At 37.0% G+C, this 21091-nt stretch overlaps 1 protein-coding gene across 1 annotated transcript in view; it reads right to left on the reverse strand.

The window, feature by feature from the left end:
- Nucleotides 1-3586: 3586 nt before the first annotated feature.
- Nucleotides 3587-21091, reverse strand: part of AQR (aquarius intron-binding spliceosomal factor) — a 99807-nt gene continuing 82302 nt past the window's right edge. The window contains exons 28-35 of the mRNA XM_056133320.1: nt 19392-19463; nt 18248-18435; nt 17293-17464; nt 13517-13687; nt 12443-12528; nt 9269-9443; nt 8220-8333; nt 3587-4412 (exon numbers count right to left, since the gene is read on the reverse strand). Coding sequence (XP_055989295.1) covers nt 4098-4412; nt 8220-8333; nt 9269-9443; nt 12443-12528; nt 13517-13687; nt 17293-17464; nt 18248-18435; nt 19392-19463 — 1293 coding nt within the window. The 3' untranslated portion in view covers nt 3587-4097. The remainder of the gene's footprint in view (nt 4413-8219; nt 8334-9268; nt 9444-12442; nt 12529-13516; nt 13688-17292; nt 17465-18247; nt 18436-19391; nt 19464-21091) is intronic.

Consider the following 21091-nt stretch of genomic DNA (forward strand, 5'->3'; position numbering starts at 1 on the left):
GAAAATTTCATAAACGGTATCCAATCAACAAATTTTCATTTTGTAAATAAAACAGGGGCTTAGTGAAGTTATAAATTCTGTCCCAAATCACTGCAAATACTGTTGCACAAATAAGGTAATACTACTGAAAACAGGTCTGAGTGAGTTCAAAGTCTATTTTTCAAGATCAGGCTGTATCTTAGTCATAACTTTATTTTATATAGAAACATGAGTAGCCCCTCATGACATTTCTCTAGCAAAACATATCAACTTTTAACTTCACAATAACTTCAAGACCTGATAATGTTTAGATCTTCTTATTCATTTGCCAAATCTATGGAGCTATTTATTCTCAACTGCTGGTAATGAACTTCCTTAACTCAGCATTTTGTGAAAAACAGTCTAAATGCTTGAATTGCTTCATTTCGTGCTCATTTTCTTGGCATGCATCATTTGGTTTGCTTTTAAAAATAGATTTTAAAATCATGACGTATTCAAAGATGAAAAACAGGATGGAGAGCAATGGGGACACTCATCTGAAATAGTCACATGACTAGAGTACCTGGGGCTCTGGTAATTCCAAATCGAAGTGAATTTATGAAGCAATTCGTAATTGGCAAAAATACACAAAACACCACCCCAGGACTGCACCCTTTGATTCTATCCTTTTACAGTTGCCACACTGGTTAAAAACTCTGGGAGAGGGGCCAGAGCGATAGCACAGCGGGTGAGGAGTTTGCCTTGCACGCGGCCGGCCTGGGTTTGATACTTGGCATCCCATATGGTCCCCCAAGTACCGCCAGGAGTGATTCCTGAGTGCAGAGCCAGGAGTAACCCCTGACCATTACTTGGTGTGACCCCAAAAGAAAAAACAAAACAAAAAAACCCCCAAAAAACCCTCTGGGAGATGTGAGCTGAAAGTAGATAAAGGACCAAACGTGATAACCTCTCAGTATCTGTACTGCAAATCATAATGCCCAGAAGTAGAGAGAGTATGGGGAAAATTGTCTGCTATGGAGGCAAGGAGAGGGTTGGAAAGGGGGGTACACTGAAGTCATTGGTGGTGGAGAATGTGCACTGGTGGAGGGATGGGTGTTTGACCATTGTATGATGGAAAGTTAAACATAAAAGCTTTGCAACTGTTGAAAAAAAAGATTACTAATGTTACAGATTACAAAAAAAAAAGACTAACTCAGTTTCCGTTATTTAAGAGTAGTTCTTAAGTTTTTTTAAAATTCCATCTGTAAATTAGGGATGCTGAAGGGGTGGGGAGAGGCTTTACGATAATGGTGGCAGGATCTTGCCATGGGTGGGCTCGGAGTATCAGCACTGAGATTCTAAAATTGTATCAGTGCTAAGAAAACTAGAATACCACAATTAAAACCATTTTGGAAAATGAATCAATAAAATAAAAAAATACAAAGCCTTGCATGTGTAAGGCAGGCCCTGACTTTGATCCCCTGTATATGTATGATTTATAGTAATTTGGTGTATGATTTATAGTAATCTAGAACTGGAAACAATTTAAGTGCTCACAGACTAAGACATGAATAAAGAAGATGTGGTATACATAACATACAATGGAATGTTATTCATCTATTAAGAAAAGGTAAAATCCTGAATTTTATTTTTCTTTTCAGTTTTTGGGTGCCATGCAGTGGTGCTCAGGGCTTACTTACTCTTGGTCTATGCTCAGGGATCACTTCTGGTAGTCATAGGGGACCACATATGATGACCAAGATCAAACCTAGTTGGTCACATGCAAAGTAAACACCTTACACTTGTAATTTTAAATAAGTAACACAGAAGATGCTGGAGGTATCATACTTAGGGAATTAAGCCAGATGGGCGAGGACAAAAACCATATGATTTTACTCATAAAAGGCATATACAGAAAACTAAGATGAATTAAGTGAAACAAAAATGAGCTTTTAAAAACAACTATCATAAGGGAAAGGTGCATAAATTGGGACAAGGGGATATGTATGGTGAAGGATAAAATGGGACTTTTATTTGACCTTGAGTTATTTTGAGGTTTTTTTCCATTGTATGTTATTGCCTGTATGCTTTCTGCAGCTCATGTTCAAGCTCACTGTCTTTTGCTGTTGTCATTCTACTGTTGAGGGCACCCATTGAGTTTTTAATTTCACCTACCGAATTCTTTATTAGTGACACTTCTGTTTGTAGTTTTCTTTAAAATGGGGCTTTTAGTGGTGATTTTAATCTAGTTTTGGAAATCAACACATTAATTCTCAGTGATATACACTCAAAGATGATGTTATAAACCATTATTTCAATAGAGGTTAGCACTGTAGCACTGCCCTCCCATTGTTCATCGATTTGCTCGAGCAGGCACCAGTAACATCTCACAACAAATTGTGACACTTGTTGTTACTGTTTTTGGCATATTGAATATGCCATGGGGAGCTTGCCAGGCTCTGCCATGTGGGTGAGATACTCTAGGTAGCTTGTTGGGCATTCCGAGATGGGTGGAGGAATTGAACCCGGATCGGCCATGTGCAAGGCAAACGCCCCACCCGCTGTGCTATTGCTGCAGCCCTCAATAGAGGTTATTTGAGAAAAAAACAAAACAAAATGTTTCAATAATCCACTGTGACTCACTAGTCATTCCAGTGAATTAAGCTTTAAATAATTCACCACCATCATTCCTTTAAAAAATTTTTTTTGACAGGGTCTGAAGACCGTACAGGGGTAAGGTGCTTGTCTTATATGTGGCTGAATCCCTGCACCACCTACGATCCCTCAGCACTATCAGGAGTGATCCTTGACCACAGCAGTTGTAAGTTGCTGTGCAAGTGGCCAACCCAGGTTTAATCCTGAGTATCACATACAGTCCCTCCTAAGAGCACATTGCCAGGAGTGATCCCTGAGCACCGAGCTATGAGTAGGCCTTGAGCAATACCGTATGTGGAACAATGTCCCTCCCCCCAATTTTTTATTTGATAAAGGCAGAAGACTTACTTATCCATCTTCCAATTAAATTATCTTTTTAAAATTTAATTGAAGATTAAATGAGATAGAGAATCAAATATGAAAGAAAATAGCACCATTACTTAGCAACACAGGATGATATAGTGTTTGGGAAATGATTTATTTAATGAAGAAGCAGACCATGTTTGCTAAATTTGGTTGTAGGTATTGATTTAGAGCCTCTAAAAAAAAAAGTCAATCTTTTCCAGGAAAATAGTAAAGGCTTCTTTTTTGCTTAGTCTGATACTATATGTTTACAAAAAAGAATTATTTTTTTGCATATAGATGCCCACAGTATTTGCTATTAAGTTCTTATAATCAGGTTAACTATGTAATAGACTATCTGGGTCAATTCTTACTCTTGTAACAAGGAGATGTGGTTTCCTAGTACATTTTCTTGGCATTTCACCTGATTATCCCATCACCTTCATTTACCATTCTTCACTCTATAATACAAGTGTTCTGATATAGCAACTGTTAAAATGATAGTCTGATTCATGGCCACTACATGTTGAGCACATACTGGTTATTCAAAAATATTATTGGCTTGACTTTCTGGGTTGAATCTCCATACAAACTCACCACTTTAAAAACAGAAACAGAATCATTTCAGTGACTGTGTAGTACCTGCTTAATTCTTCAAAGGTTCTTCAGATACAGTCAATCCAATAGGTGCATCAATGCCTTTTTATCAAGCAAGACAGTGAAGGAAGGTGGGGGAGATAAAAACAGTATGATTTGAATATCCTACACTACAACAGAAGAAACTGCTTTGAATACGTGCTTAGAATCACTTAATCTTAACATATTTTATCCCTTTTCAAAAAAAGAGAATTTCACTAAAAATGTGTGAAGTTTTATTCAATAGAAAACTCTTGATTTAGGAATCATTATAGCTATAACAGTTGATCAAAATGTCAAAGGAAGGGTCATTTATTCTTCTGTCCAAACAAATAAAACTGGAGCTCTTCATATACAAAAACCACATTTTAATATATCCAAGAAGAAAAACATTGAAATTAGTTACAAAAATGAGGAATGGATACAAACTAGTACCACTTGAATGTAAAATACAACAAAGTGATTTTCCTTAGATTTTATAAATAAATTGTCCTCCCTGGTAAGGGCTACTTGGTCTCAGTTGGGGTGGATGTGGACTCCTGAGGGGTGTCAGCCTCTTCTGGTTCAGCTCCAGGTTTTGCCACAGTGGCAGGGACCCCAGAGAGAGCAGGGGTGGCTTCTGGATCGGAAGTGGCTCCTGTCTGACTGGAAGCGGCCTCAGTATCAGGGGCTGCGGTTTCCTGACTGGAACTGGCCTCTGTTACACTGGGTAGAACATCAGCTTGAGAAGCCATGGAGTCTTCTTCCGTTTCCAATTCTATTTCCTGACTTTGAACTTCTTCACTTTCTTCGACCATAGCAGGTGGGAGCTGTAATAAAGTCTAGTAGAAAAAGAAACAGAAAAAAATCAATAGGAGTTCAAAAAAAAAAAAAAAGTTAGGATCTCAGGTGAACATCTTCTGAAGAGGTAATTCTTTAGAGCTCTCCAATACTGTTCACCAAATATTTTCTTGTCAGAGTTGTTTCATTTCTAATAGATGCAACAACAATTAGAGATGGAACAACTCTGATAACAATGGCGTCAGCTTTGCTGATGCCTTGGAATATGCTTACATAGATATTACACAATGATGATCGAAGTACATATTATATCTTCAGAGAAGAAAACAACATAAGAAGAAGCTTTTAGATTTTTTTTAGCAGAGTAATTTGCTGGAACACTTCTGGAAAATAGTGGCTGATTAGGACTAATTGCCATACCAACCTAAGAAAGGGCCAATCAAGGAGGCCTGTGAGAGCGGGGAGGAACCCAGTCTTGAGACAAGGCCATGCCGGAAGGGAAAGGCAGGGCACAGCCTTCCATCCCATTCAACCACAACACCGGGCAGCTCTAGAATCCTGGCTTTCCCTTTTCCTCTTTACTATGGAGCTAAGGTTTGGCTTCTCTCCTCCATTCTGTTTTCTTGTTGGAAATGGAAACTTTTTAAAAATACCACTAACAGTAGCAACAAAAAATATGAAATATATTACAACAGAACTAATCACAAGGGGATCTGAGAGACAATACAGAGGGTAAGGGGTTTGCCTTGCATATGGACAGTTCTGGTCTGATCTCTGGAACCACATTTTTTTCCCCTGAGCATTGTTCACAGTCATCTCTGAGCAGAGCCAGGAGTCATCCCTGAGCACCACTCTGAGTGGCTCCCAGACAAAAACATAAGACTAAACATATATGTGTAAGGACTGAGTGCTTAAAAGTGTAAAATACTGATAAGAGAATTCAAAGAACACCTAAACAATCAGAGTGTCATATTTATAGAAACAAAAACTCAGTACTGTGAATATGTTAATCTCACCAATTGATCCTAAGCACTACCACTCTTTAAAACATTCTTACTTAAAAACTCATCATATTTTGCTGGGGGAGCAACCAACCTGGCCAGCTGCTTTTAGACTTCTAGAAAATAGAAAAGTAAGGGAATGGAATAGCCAAAGCAATTCTGACGAAGAACAAAACTGAAGGACTTACATATAACTTCAAGGTTTACTATATACCCAATCCAAGATAGGTCATGTGGTAGCAAAAGGACAGGAGAACAGATCAACAGAAAAGAAGAGAAATCCCTGAATTTAAGCACATATGTGCCACCAACTCATTTATTTACTAACATGACAGGGCAAAATCTTTAAAGTTTTCATCATAAAGAGAAAAAAAATCGGTAACTACATGTCCTGATTTAGTACAACGTGGTGGCTATTAGACTTACTGTGGTCATTTTGCCATTGTACAAATATCGAATTGTTATGCTGCATGCTCAAAGCTATGTCATTTATTGTAACTCAATTAAATATTTTTTCTTTAATTAAAAAAAGATGTCAAAGCAACTCAATAGAGAAAAATGTAGTTTATTCAGGAAATGTAGCTAAACTATTTGGATAACTATATGCAACTGATTAAAACACAACCTCTTTTATATTATTATTTTTTTGGGGGGGTGGGGGATGGAATGGAAGTCTCTCAAGCAATGCTTATGGGGTTTGGGGATCATTCCCAGTGATATTCAACTCAATGCTTCTTGGGCTCAAAAGTACTGGGGATCACTGGGCCAACCTCCAGGTGCTTGGTTGACCATACAGTGGGTCTCTGAATGCTAAGCATTTTCTCAAGCTCTTAGAGATATTTCCCTGATTCTATCCTGGACTTTTTATAGAACTTAACTAAAAATGTATCATACGTAAAAATGTCAATAAAACTATAACACTTCTAGACGAAAACAACTGCAATTTTGGCTTGGGCTAAACACAGAGTATGAGTTGGGGGTGGGATATAGTATAGTGGTTGATCCCCAGCACCACATGTACTCCTGAGCTTTGCTGGGTTTGGGCCTGGAGGCCACTGCGTAGAGCACTGCCAGGCTAAGGTAGCAGCCCTCACACTGAACCACCAGCCCAATGGCCAAGTATAGCTAGGAGTGGCCCTCAGGCCTCTGAGTACCACCTGGAGGTTCCCAACTCCAACCCAAACCGTAAATCACAAAATAACAACTTGTACATTGAAGTTCACAAAAATTTTATAATTTCTGTTCTTTGAGAATATTTAAAATAAAATTTAAAAAATCACAGATCATGAGACATATTTATTAAAAAAGTATTTGAAAGTAGAGACAACATAGGCAAAACTGCCATAGAGGCAGAGAGAAGGTGAGGATGGGAGGGGGGACACTGGGGACACTGGTGGTGGAAAATGTGCACTGGTAGAGGGATGGATGTTCAATCAATGTATGACTGAAACTCAAAAATGAAAGCTTTGTAACTGAATCTCATGGTGATTCAATTTAAAAAAAGTATTTGATAAGGGTACTATAATCATTATAATCTTAAAATTTATTAGAATAATCCCATTTGAGTGAGATGATATACAATTGGCAAATGACCACAGGAAAAGATGGTGACATCATTTATTAGAGAAATGCAAATTCATTTGAAGGGAGGTTGGGGGGTAGGTATGTGAGGTTTGTTCTCTCTTGTTTTTGCATATATCAGTAGTTCTTTTCTTTCATTACTGAACGGTAACCCACTGAGTTTACCTGTTCACCTGGTGGTAGATATTTAGGCTCAGGCTCAATTGACTAGCTATTACTAATAAAATCTCTGCACCTTATCGTGGGTAAAATCCTAGGTATAGAGTGGATGGATAAGATGAATGTACATTCAGTTTTTTAATAAAGTGCCAATCTGTTTCACAAGCTAGTTGTATCTTTGAATATTCCCCCAAGACATAATTAGTTTGAATAAATGTGGGTAAAAGAAAAAAAAGAAAACAGGTTGTATATGTCTATTTAAAAAATGTGCATAGAAATAGAGTTTAATCTCTATTAATTGACAGCAGATCCTTGGTTGCCTTGAGTACAAACATGTTGGTGAAGGATGAGAGAGATGCCCAAGGGGCTTGTGACAAATTTTCTAGGATATGAATATGCTCATTGTCTTTTTGTTGTAGTTGTTGTTTTTCTTTTTAGCACAGCGGTAGGGCGTTTGCCTTGCACGCAGCCAACATGGCCGACCTGAGTTTGATTCCTCCGCCCCTCTCGGAGAGCCTGGCAAGCTACCGAGAGTATCTCGCCCGCATGGCAGAGCCTGGCAAGCTCCCCATGACGTACTCGATATGCCAGACACAGTAACAACAAAGTCTCCAATGGAGACGTTACTGGGCCCGCTCGAGCAAATCGATGATCAACGGGAGGGCCTTTACCTTTACCTTACCTTACCCAACAATGCACAGGGGTTACTCCTGGCTCATGCACTCAGGAATTACTCCTGGAGGGGCTCAGAGGACCATATAGGATGCTGGGAGTCGAACCCGGGTGGGCCACGTGCAAGGCAAAAGCCCTACCTACTGTGCTATCGCTCCACCCCAAATGCCCAAATGCTCATTACCTTGACTGTGTTTTAAGGTTTAATAGGTATATACATGCCATAACAAGGTTTAAACATACAGAACTTAATTGCAAATCAAATTATAGCTATACAAATAGGTCTTATAAATGTCGATGTTACATAGATATTAACAATTTACTTTGGTTTAAATGGTTTCCACAAGGAACCAGATACTTTAAAAAAAGTAACGTAATTTATTGAAAGGAATTTCTTCTTACAAAAAAAATAAGGTCAGTTTTGAGAGAACTTACTTGATGATAATGATGTGTGGTCTGTATCAAATGCATATACATGTTGTATACAAAGTTTGCCATCTGGGGCATATTCTTTATTATCTGTACTTCATGAGATGGTCTTTCTCCATTCTAGAAGGCAAAAAAAAGAAAGTTACATATAAGTTTTGTTTGGTTTTAAACTAACCTGTTCAAAGAAAAGACATATTGTTCATTAAGTTGAATAAAGCATTTTTCTGGGAGGGAACAAAAAGAAAGAAAAAAGTTACATATAGCTAAAAGCTAATAGTCCAAAAGAAATCCATGTTTTTCATTGTATGTACTATTAGAGGTGTGGCGGACATAAGACTTATGTATTAGATGACCATAGATGTAGCGCAGTGGTAGACTGCATGCGTTGTATGTATGAGGCCCTTGAATTGATCCCCACCATGAAACAAACAAACAAACAAACAAACAAAAAAAGGCGTAGTTTTGAGTTCAATAAGAACTTCATGAAGAGAATTCAATTCCCTAGGTGGACATTAGGAGAGAGTAAACAGAAACTTTGAAGACAATTTCAGGGTAGTAAAATATCAGTTTACTTACAGATATAGAATGATTATTTAGAAGATTATTTTTTTAAGTGGGCATTGGTGGGTGGTGGGGAGGGTTTGGGGCACACTCAGCTATGCTCAGGGCTTACTCCTAGTTCTGCACTATAGGATCACTCATGACAGGCTCAGGGGACTATATGGGGTATCGGCAATTGAACCCAAGTTGGCAAGTGTCTTATGTTGTATCACTACTCTGGCAGTTAAGTAAGAAAACAGATCAAAGGGCTATTTCTGAAAAAAAAAAAAAAAAAAAAAAGACAAAACAAAACAAGATAATGTCTATAAAGAAACAAATTGTGATGCTCAATACTCATGAATGTTAGCTAGGTATTAAAATACTTGCACACAGAAGATCTAATTCATCTTCTTTGTGTAAGAATCACTCAAAGTTATGATCAGAACTCTGGGATGATGTTTCTACTTGCTAAGGTCCAAGTGTTTCTCTATGTAATAATTAAAAAAAGGACCTACCTTTCTACTGGTTGGAAAGGGTTCAGTTGGAATTATATGCAAATGAAGGGGACGGGCTGTAAGTTGGCTGAAAGCTGGAGTTAGTTCAAAACAGTTCTGGAAGAGGGATACTCTGGCAAAGATATACAGTCCAAGTCTGGCTCTAGACATGGCCACCACCAAGCGTCGAACATCCCTTTGGAAAACAAAACAAGTTAGCATATTTCGTGATCCATTATATATTTTCAGAGCTTCCCCCTTATATTTTTATTATCATATATATACATATCTATTAGGATATGGTAATTAAAAAACCCAAGTTTCTTAAAAACTTAATAAACTGTACATAGGCCAATGTTATGTGATTGAATAGAGTAGAAAGTTAGTGCTTTATTATTACCAGACTCTTGTTTGGGGGAAGAAAGGGAAAAGGAAACCACGAAGTGATCTAAGTAGCTATATTAGTATTAGGATACAAATTAGCTGTCAGTCACCAATTTACTGAATCATCACAACTGTGTCAGTTTGAGCCAGCCCTTTCCACTTTTTCACTTCTCAAATCCCCAGGCTTGATCAAGGTCAAATTTTGCTTCCTAGGTTAACTCTTACCACCCTGTTTTATATTCCTAGATAAATCACTTTACTTCCAAGGTAACTCTAACCACTCTGTTTTATACTTACTTATAATAGTAATTACAAATATAGTATAATATAGAACAATGCCACATTTAATTTATATATTTATCCTAGTACTTAGACTTAATGTCTGGTCCAGAACTACTCAATGTTCACATAAACTAACAAAATGGCTAAACCAAATGATCCAGCTATATACGTAGCTGAATCAGATAGTCAATTTTCTTTGTCATTTAACAAGAATTGTTTAATACTTTATTTGAGCTTATTTATTTGAACTGAATAAATTTATAAAAGTGGCCATACTAATCAAATCAAATGTCACTTCACTATTAATTGAAATGTGCTTTAGTGAAAAAAAATTAGTTTTAAATACCGAAGACCATTTTCTTGACATGCTTTTGGATGGTTATTTGATTCTTTGAGTATGTTATAAAAGAGAAAACTTTCATCAAAGTCTAAAACTATCATTCCTAATCCTGTGTTAGAGTTTTATAGAAATCAAGTGTTATAAAGACTGTATAATAAGGAGTAGAAATTGGAATATTTATCAAATGGCTTTTCTGTGTCTTTGGAGAATGCAAGATTGAGGAATTCATTTAATTCAACCTCATTTTCTATGGCTCTTTACGGCTTTGATATGGACCTAATTTCTTTTAACAGAAAGTAGGTTTGATGTAAAGTACATAGTAATAGTAATGTTCCTTTGAGGGAGAAGATGAAATTCTTCTTTCTCTTTCAACAGCATCACCACCACCACCACCACCTCCACCACCCTTCTGCTACACAAACTGAGAGGTTCATTTAGGTCAAAGGAGAACGCATACCCCTTTGGGCAGTAGTGTTACAGATTTACTACTATAGATCAAGAACTATGTATGAGATTTCTTGTTGGGGTGGGGATGCGGTGATGAAAACATTATAAAATTCTAAATAAAGTTGCATTAATTCTATGAATACAGTAAAAATCATAGAATTATACAGGGAAATATTGAATCATTAAATTGTATCCTTAAAACAGGATAAGGAAGGCATATATTATATGAATTACTGCTATGAAAGCATAAAGAGAAATTAGGGAGATTTCCTTAGTCTTAAAATTTGGAAAACAAAATATGTTTGAACATAATAGAAAATTTACAACCTAAGATATTTATCTGCAAACCAAAAGATTTTATGAAGTCTGATAAAATCTAATTAAGGCATCTAAGTTACCTAAGTAAAAGTTAAACTGATATGCATTAACATCACCAGTAGCACTATCTCTCCTTTCTTCCTGCAGGGAAGAAGCTGAACTTTCAAAAGCAAATTTTGGCCAATACAGAGATGATAGACTAATTCAGAGAAAGGTATTTTGGATAAGAAAATTTAACGTGCAAAAGAACCAGTACTACATCAAGTTCATTTTTAGAAATTCTTTCTTCAAAGAAAGTACTCCATAAGTATAGAAGTATTTATAAAAAGTATTTTATCATCATTATCTTTCTTTTCTTCAGATTTCCAGAAAAGTCAGACAAAGAACAGCATAGCTATAAAGTCACAGGAATCTGGGGAGGGCACTACAGCATAAGAAAAAGGGTGGGGAAATGGGGAGACAGGAAGGAGAACAAACAAAATTCATGCATTCATTTTTTGAGAACTTATAGTCATGCAACTCTTGATGTTGCACAATATAAAAAGTAAATTGCTTTTTAGAAAAGTTAGCTTCCAATTACAAGCTTAAACTTAACACTCAAGTAAAAATTTAGAATGCTATTGTCTTGAAATATTTTTTTGGAAACATTACTTGTTTGCTTACTTTCACATGAAAGTTATCAGTAATGTAACCTGATCACCAGATTAAGCTTCAAAGAGACCTGGACTTGAAAACATTATGAAAGCTTGGAAAATTTCTTTTTATATCTACAAAATAAAATAATAAAAATGAATTCCCCTTATGTCTTGAAAGCACATCATATAAAAGTTTATATAAAACCGAAATACTGCTTTGTAATAAGGAGATATTAGGGCTATAAATCTGTAGCACATAAATACATCACAATAAATGATAAAAAAAAGGTAGTTCATTCTGAAAATTCTTAATCCTGGTAGAACATTGTTCATTTCTTTTCTAACATAAAAGCTGGAAGCCTATGTGGGCAAAAGTCACAAATCCTCTGCAATGAAGAATTTATTCTGAAGAGATTTTGATCTTTACCTAGTATTTTACAACATTGTTTCTTATAGATACAGGATCTATGTAGCTATATATAATGCATGTGCATTATATATGGTATATATACACTATGAACTACATGAGTGATTTATAATAAAAGTTTATCTCTGAATGTTATTAAAGAATAAAAAAAGCTAAAATTACCGAAAACTTAAGAATAAAAAAAATTCAGAAGTACTGGTTGTGGCTAACTATACAATAATTCAGATATTTTTTCTATTTTAAAACAAAACACCAAAAGTTGCCATTAACTATTATTCAACTTAAAACAATTTTAAACTATTTAGTCACTAAGATTCAAAATGGAAGAGAGGAGCGACCAATAGAAAATTTTCCTGACATACCTCAGATGGCCTACTGCCCTGGTTCGTACTAGAGACAGAAGAATGTAATCATTCTGTTGCCCTTGAAATCTGTCAACAGTTGTCACCTAGAAAGAAAAAATAAAGGAAATATGGTGCATTTCAAAAGCATAAGAACAAAAATCTAGAGAAAGTTAAATAATATAGTAGAAATAAAAATCCTGCCCTTAAAATAATTGCTACATAAACACAGCAATTATTGAACTGAAAGAACGAGTCAATAAACACTGAAACTTAATCTCAGTAAACCAATGATTTTCAAGTAAAGGTGAGTTTTTATATAGCTGGGTTCACAACTGAAGTCCAAATTTCATTACTGGCAATATTATATTTTTATATATGATTTTGTTCTTTTCTATTTAGTTGACCCTCAAGGATCTTTATTTTTATCTGATATTTTTCCATCATATCACATAAAAAATTAAGTTAAAAAAGATTCTAAAGTTTAGGGGGCTGGAGAGATAGCACAGTGGGTAGGGCGTTTGCCTTGCACGTGGCCGGCCCGGGTTCGATTCCCAGCATCCCATATGGTCCCCTGAGCTCCGCCAGGAGTAACTCCTCAGTGCAGAGCCAGGAATAACCCCTTGCATCACCAGGTATGACACCCCCCCAAAAAAAAAGAAAAAAAAGATTTTAAAGTTTAAATGCTTAATACAATCTATCACCAGGACAAAGAAACAAGCCCTTATAACAAATATAATAAAAAGCAGCAAAATTTAGACTTTTATAAAAATAAAGTGAAAGATGATTTCCTACTTCTTTTACTGTAACAGGACATAAATTCATTATTTATCATTTCACTAATAGGTGTCAGAAACATTTTTCTCTCATTACTATGAAAATCTTCAACATGATAGACAAAGATTCATAGTAAACCAGGAATATTGTCAGGTAGGATGACCTCAAATTTATAGTTTCTATTATTTCATTTCCTCACATGTCTCAAAAGGAGATAGCAGAGAGACAAAGTAGAACAATATAAATAAGTCATAATAAATAAATCTTTTCATCTTGTCAACATGATGAAGAGAGAACACATAATACTCATAAAAATACCTTATTTGGTCTTCCAATCAAAGGATTGCTCCCACATCGTCTGTTGATGATGTCACGAATCAGATGCTTTTGCCCATTGTATGTTGTTAGAATACTGATCTTGTCAGCAGGATAACCAAGCAAGCACATGTACATAAAAAGTGCTACCACGTATTCTGCCTCCCCAAGATTCTGTAATGCAAATAAAACCAGATTGTGCATTTATTTATTTCCTTTAAATTTTTAAAGAGAAAATGGCTAATGAGCATAACTGTTTACTTATCACATCTCAGCAGTGAAGGCTTAATAACTTGGATGACTGAACACCTTTCATAAAAAGTGAGAGATAACCTTACCCTAGACTACTACTGTTAAATAAAAATAGGGCTTGTGGCAGCGATTTCGCTTTGACATTTGCAATATATTTGCAAAACTCGGATAATCACGAACTACCAACTTAAGGGCTAATTTCTGGAAACAATAATAACAGTATTAATATTTAGTTAAACTGTACTGTAGCTACTGGGAGGGAAAGCAATAATTCACATAAAGGATCAAGGTCACAATAGAATCTAGTTCACTGGCATAATCTAGCAGTACTTTAATTCTTGAATTGACAGAGTGTCTTCATTTTTCTCATACTTTTCAGTGTTTTGCATGTGTGTTTTGGTTTTGATTTTCTGCTTAAGGTTGCCACCTCTCCCAGACCATTTGGGATTGAAAAAGAATGTAGCTTCCAAATGGTCAGCCTGGCTTATTGTGACAAAGCTCCAGTTAAAGAGTAGGGAAAGGAGCTTAAAACCAAAAGCTTAACTGAACTTGAAATCAAGGATACATAAAAAGGCTAATGTTTAATTCAACTTAGTAAATACTAAACAGAAAGTAACAGATGAGAGAAGAAAAACACAATAGGAATTTTAAAAAAGGAGCTAGATTCCATGTATAGGCAACAGAGAAATTACAGGATCAACCATAGTGATGCCATTTATATTCTGGCTGTTGGTGACAAAAAACTAAATTATTTCTTCATTTAAATTTATTTGGAAGAAAAGAAAAAGAGAAGTGACATAACTGCAAAGTTTTTCATTTTCTATTTTTGTAGAAAATTACATTCATCTAAACATCAGTCCTTATATTAAAAAACAAATATCCTGAGATATGAGTTACACACACAAACACACACACACACACATACACACACACACATAAACATATGCTGTGAGATATTTTTGTATGAACTTCTATATATGGGACCAGAGAAGTAGAACAGCAGGCAAGGTGGTTGGCTTGTAAGCAGCCAACATGGGGAGGTGATCAATCCTTGGTACTTCATATGGTCCCCAAGACCCACCAGGAGTGATGCCTGAGTGCAGACCCAGACAGAAGTCCTGAACACCACCAGGTATGGCACTACCTTGCCCCTCAAAATAAAAAAAACTTCTGTATGCATTGCAGTCTCTTAAAAATAAATTACGCAGGACACTGTATTTTTCTACCTATCATTTTTTTCTCTATTTATACAGCAGAATTTTTAAAAAAATTAAAAAAAAATTTTATTAGTGAAACACCGTGAGGTACAGTTGTAGATTTACAAATTTTTGTGCTTGGCTTTCAATTATACAATGATCAAACACCCATCCCTCCACCAGTGCCCATTTTCCACCACCACGGGTCCCAGTATCCCTCCCACCCTCCTTCCCCCCATTCCACCCTGCCTCTGTGGCAGGGTATTTCCTTTTGTTCTCTTTCTCCTTTTGGGTGTTGTGGTTTGCAAAAGAGGCATTGAGTGGCAATCATGTTTGGTCTATAGTCTACTTTCAGTATGTCATACAGCAGAATTCTTAATGGTTCTCATTACATGTAATTCTCATTACATGCTTAATGGTTATGCAACATTTCTTTACATGGATTATGTAATATTATAATTAATCTCAATTGAAAGCCATTTATGAACATTTTATTTTTTTGGGTCACACCCGGCGTTGCACAGGGGTTACTCCTGGCTCTGCACTCAGGAGTTACTCCTGGCGGAGCTCAGGGGACCATATGGGATGCTGGGAATCGAACCTGGGTTGGCCGCGTGCAAGGCAAACGCCCTACCCGCTGTGCTATCTCTCCAGTCCCTATTGAAAGCCATTTAGGTAGGTCTAATTTGTGTTAGGGCTCAAGATAAAGCTCAAAGTGGTGGAGTATATGGCCAACATATGTGAGGTCCTGAGTTCAGTTCCCAGCATCACATAGCCCCTCAATTGCCAGGTATAGACCTGGGAATTCTCCCATCAGCATCAGGTGTGGACCTGGGAGAGTGTCCAACATTGCTAGGCATAAGTAACAATTGCTGGGCAGAGGACCACCAGAATTTCCCTAAAACATCCCCAACTACAAGTATGGTAAGAGGTGAACATACATTCCAGTGATTTCTATATGCCATAAATCTGGCATTATATTCTTATTCTTGTTTTTATTTTTGGGCCAAGTTGGCTGTGCTTAGGGCATACTCCCAGCTTGTGCTCATGGACCACTCCTGTAGCACCCTGAGGACCATACACAGGTGGTTCAGGAATTGAACTAGTATGGGACTCGCTCCTGGCAAGCACAGTAACCCCTGTGCTATATCTCTGCAGCCCAATATTCTTGTTCAGATAGCATTTCCTTTGGAGTTTTTTTTTTTTTAAGAGACTTATTAGAGTTGTATATATGTTCACACTTTAACTTGCTATTAAATGTCAAAAATAAATTTTGGGCCCTCACCCTCCCCATCCCCTGCACTCAGCACTGCCGAGGTGAGCCCAAAAGCCCCCAGCATAACAGGTCCAAGGACCAACACATCTTTGGGCCCTGGCACTGATGGTGAAGCGTTGCTGAGAGTGATCCTTGGATGCCCATGTCCTTCCCCCAATTCATTCATTTATTATATTGTGAAGTAATTTTTACTTCTAGTAACCTTTCTTAACCCCAATATTATGTCAATCGTTTGTTTTGGGGCCACACCTGGCAGTGATGAGAGCTGACTCTGGCTCCATGTTCAAGGATCACTCAGGTTTGGAGGAACATGTGAGGTTCCAAGGATTGAATGAACCCAGGTTGGCCACGTGCAAGGCCAACACCCAACCCACTGTATTATCTATCGTTCTGGCCCCATAATCATCAATCTTTTCCTCTTCCTACTATCACGAATCACAACCATCCTGTTATTCGTCAATTGCCTCGAGCAGGCCCCAGTAACGTCTCCTTCATCCTAGCCCTGAGATTATACTCAAGGCTCTTTAGGAGAATGAGATCCATCATTATTACTGGTATTTGGCATATTGGGTACGCCATGGGGAGTTTGCCAGACTCTGCCGTGTGGGCAGGCTACATTCGGTAGCCTGCCAATTTGTCCAAAGTAGGAATGAGATAATAAGATGTCATAATAAGATATCGTGCGGCCGCAGATGTCTACTGGCTACCTCTACTGAACCCTTCCTACTATGTTTACAATTTATTTTCTTTGGTGAATACATCTTTAATTCTTCTCTAGAAAATTTGAAAATATTTTTTTTGTGCTGTATATGAGATGGGGTTTTAGTTTTTCCTTCTCCCCTCAGAAATATAGTAGGTAAGGTAAACTGCTACACTTGCATACAGCAGACAGGGTTTGAGCCCTGGTCCCTGGAACCCTATATGACCTCTTGAGCAGCACCATTAAGTGTTGCCTGAACACAGAGTCAAGAGCAAGTCCTGAGCACTGTAGGATGTGGCCCAACCCCCCTGTACCTTTAATTTTTTCCCTTTCTGTCTCCACATATTTTTCTTACCTGATAAAAGTAAGGATTGGGTTCTGATTCTCCTACTCCCTGAAAGTCTTCAACGTTGATGAGCTGGAAATCATACAGCAAACCAGCATTTGCTGTACTGAACTCCGGCAAAAGCTGCACGTGAGGCAAGTTTCCTAGATTCTTGTACCGCCAGTTGTAGAGGTTGCAAAGGCTTTCAAAGACAAATCCCCCACCACGCAGAAAATGTTAGCAAATAAAATCTATTTTAATATATATAAGTTCCTAAGGATTGTTTCAATTTTTCACGCATGTTATACTAATCATTTTAGCAATGCTTTTCAAACCTTTGCTTCTCTATTTCAAGTAACCAAAGAGAACAGTATAGTATTTAAATGACTGTTCCAGTGTTCTCAGAGATAAACGCCATCTTTAACTCTTAAATTAAACAATCAAGAGTCTGAAAGTTGAGGAAAATGTTCAGCTACACATGGGGTCTTTGCACCTTCTCAGTGTTTACTTCTCTTTAGATTTCAAAATGATGCTATACCATATACCTTTGGGGGATATAAAGAAAGAGGAAGGGACAGTGGAAATAAACTATGTGTACAGATACTTAAATCAAAATAAAGTGAAGCTCGGACTAGACTGAGAGTATATAGTAGATAGGGCGCATGCCTTGTACATGGTTGACCTGATTTGATCCCTGGCATCCTATATGGTTCCCTCAGTCCACCAGGAGTAACCCCTGAGAACTGCAGGATGTGGTTTACACCCACTCAAAAAAAAAAAAATTAAGTGAAGGAAATCATTTGTTCATTCCATACGTCATACCAAGACAAAACAGGTGCCTTCTGACTTGTTGGCAGTAAGAATTTGGAAAGTGGGGAATGCTGAGTCTAGAAGATGCTATTTGGATCATGGATGCTATTTGGATATCCTTAAATAGAAGAATTCCCAACCCTTCCTCCCCCGTGACTGCCACTCCTGCTTTTACCTTGCTCTGGCTCTCCCTTGGGCATCAAGGTCTACAGTAGGAACTCCTACCCGGACAAAACGAGTAAAGAGAGACTGTTCCATGTTAGAATATTTCTGAAAGGCCATGTTCTTAATGACTGGAGGTAATTGGTGATGATCACCAATCATAATCCATCGTTTAAGACGGCTGAAACCATCCTGCGGATTCTAGAAATGAAAAGGGAGGAAAAATACTCATACTAAAATATTAGCACACTACTCAACAATATATTACATAAGAGTCTTGCTATTCACAAAGTGATTTTATTAGTTTACTATTTCCTGGCTCCAGAGAGCCATCTGGCAAGTTTATAGAATGACATCTGAACCAAGCATAGTAGGTACCATCACTCTTGGCTAATGGTGTAAAGGGGAGAGCAGAAGAATTGAAAAAGCAAGCACGGTAGGGTACTTAGAGCGGTCTGGTAGATTAGATCAGAATTAGCCAAAGGTTGCACAGATACAGTGCCCAAGAAGAAAAATGGGAGAGCAGATTGAATTAGAAGTATGCTGGGAGTGAGTTCTGAATGCTATGCCAACAGTAAAATATATTTCCCTTTAAATTTCCTATATTACTTTCATACATTTCCTACTCTACAAGTCTTCATGCTGCTTGAAACATAGACTGATGAAACATATTCCAAGCCTTCACTCACTTGGTGCATAGAAATGCAACTTTTGGAACCCAGTATTAAGCCATTCTCTTAATAATTTGGTTGGTAATTCAATATTTTATTGTTAATGTTCCCATAAGTAAAAACTACTGTATAAGAAGAAATATTTTATTACAATTTAGCTAAAGAGAATATAGGCATACAGGAAAGCAATGTACTCAGTGAGAACTCAAAAATAAATCTAAAAGCAACTTTAACAAAAGAAATGAAATAATAGCTCATCTATCTTCTGGTGAGTGATTAACAATGTAGTATTCCCAGGAACTATAAACATACTAAAAACTAGTGAATACATTAAAGAAAGTTTGTTGACTTAAAAGATGTATCAAATATAATAAGGCTAAGAGAATATATAATTATGGCAATTAGTACTCCAGCACTAAGCTTTCTGATGCTAACCTCAGAAATGTTAAAGATATCCTTTATTTTTCTTGATTTTTAATTTCTTACCTGTAAAAGAAGAGGTATAAATGTTTCTATCTCCAAAATCTGAGCAGCCTCTTCCATTAAGATATTGTCATACTGAGAAAGAGAAAAAGGAAAGTTAGTCAAAAGCTTAAAACCAATTATTACCATAGCTGTAGTGTCATCCAGAAAAAAAAAACCCCAAATTTCAGATAAGAATAACAATATATAAATGATCCAAAGAGAAAGTTCAATATCTTTTTTAGCGTTATACTCCTGCATCTACAATTCAAGCCTGCAACTTTAAGAAAGTCCCCTCAATATATAACTCTACAATGAGATCTCATTTCTTAGGTTATAATATCAACTTAGTTATTTTCAACTCAGTTATTTAAGTTCAACATGATTTAAAAAACACTCTATGATTAATAATAATATTCTTTCTATTGACACTTTTCCTCTAGATAATTTGGGAGGTGGGGGCAAATGTTTAGGCTGCATGTAAATTCTACCTAGTACTCACTCAACAACGCACTTCTCCACCCCAAGCATTCAATCTGTACTTAAAGCACGCTAATTTTATTTCCAGATCTCTTTTATTTTTTCTGTTTGTTTTTTAGCCATCCAAAACCCAGCCACATGCAAGACAAATGCTCTACCAGTATGCTATCATCACTATGGCCCCTACTTCCAAATCTTTTGATTATTTTTCTCCACTTCTACTACCATTACATCTTAGTCCAAGCCACCATTCTGATTACTACCAGCTATCTCTTTACTAATTCCAATCTCTTTTTATCTTTCCATAAACCATTGATAAAACAGTTACTAGGAGACACTACTTTCTGATTTCAAACCCTTCATTGTCTTTGGGGTAAAGAAAGATGGTCTGTACAAGATGGGTTAACCAAAGTCTGGATTTAATCTAGTCCCTGCCTTCTTCATCTATTTAATATGATAGCATACTTACTCCTTATTCACTCGTTTTCACCTTCAGTAACCTGTTTCATTTTCTTAGAAGGTATTTCCCACTTTACTTTTCTTCTGTTTTTTTTTTCCCCTAATTTTCTTAAAATATCAGTTCATGGGGTAAGAGGTGAGGCTCAGCGATTAGGTGCATATCTTGCATACGTGAGGCCTAGGGCTAGATCTTTCACGATGCCACTCTCACTCCTCAACAGCTCCCTACACATACCAGCTTAAAGCCTACTTTACCAGACCTTTTCTTCTCAAAACAAAATGTGGTTCACAGTGCTCTGTTCCTTTGTTTCACAACAATTTACTATCTGAACCCTCCGACTAGCCCAAGTGTCCTGTGATGCTGGGTGCTGCATAGTCATTCAAAATAGTAAAGTCTTTCTTTAACATAAATAAATTTTATTCTTTTTTCTTTGATGATGACCTCTTTCATCTGTCCAGTTTTCTTCCAGATCTACTATCAATGTGTTCTATTATTTTCCTCCCTTCTAATTCTGACGGCTATTTATGATATCCTGTTCCTACTTTTATTGGTAAAGTACCTTCTTTGGGGCTGGAGTGATAGCACAGCACATAGGGCATTTGCTTTGCATGCAGCTGACTCGGGTTCAATTCCTCCACCCCTCTCGGAGAGCCCAGCAAGCTACCAAGAGTATCCCACCCACATGACAAGCCTGGCACGCTACTCATGACGTACTCGAGATGCCAAAAGCAGTAACAAGTCTCACAATGGAGCCGTTACTGGTGCCCGCTTGAGCAAATTGATG

Source organism: Sorex fumeus, unplaced genomic scaffold, assembly GCF_029834395.1.
Source record: "Sorex fumeus unplaced genomic scaffold, SorFum_2.1 ptg000098l, whole genome shotgun sequence".
In the NCBI taxonomy this organism is placed as follows: Eukaryota; Metazoa; Chordata; class Mammalia; order Eulipotyphla; family Soricidae; genus Sorex; species Sorex fumeus.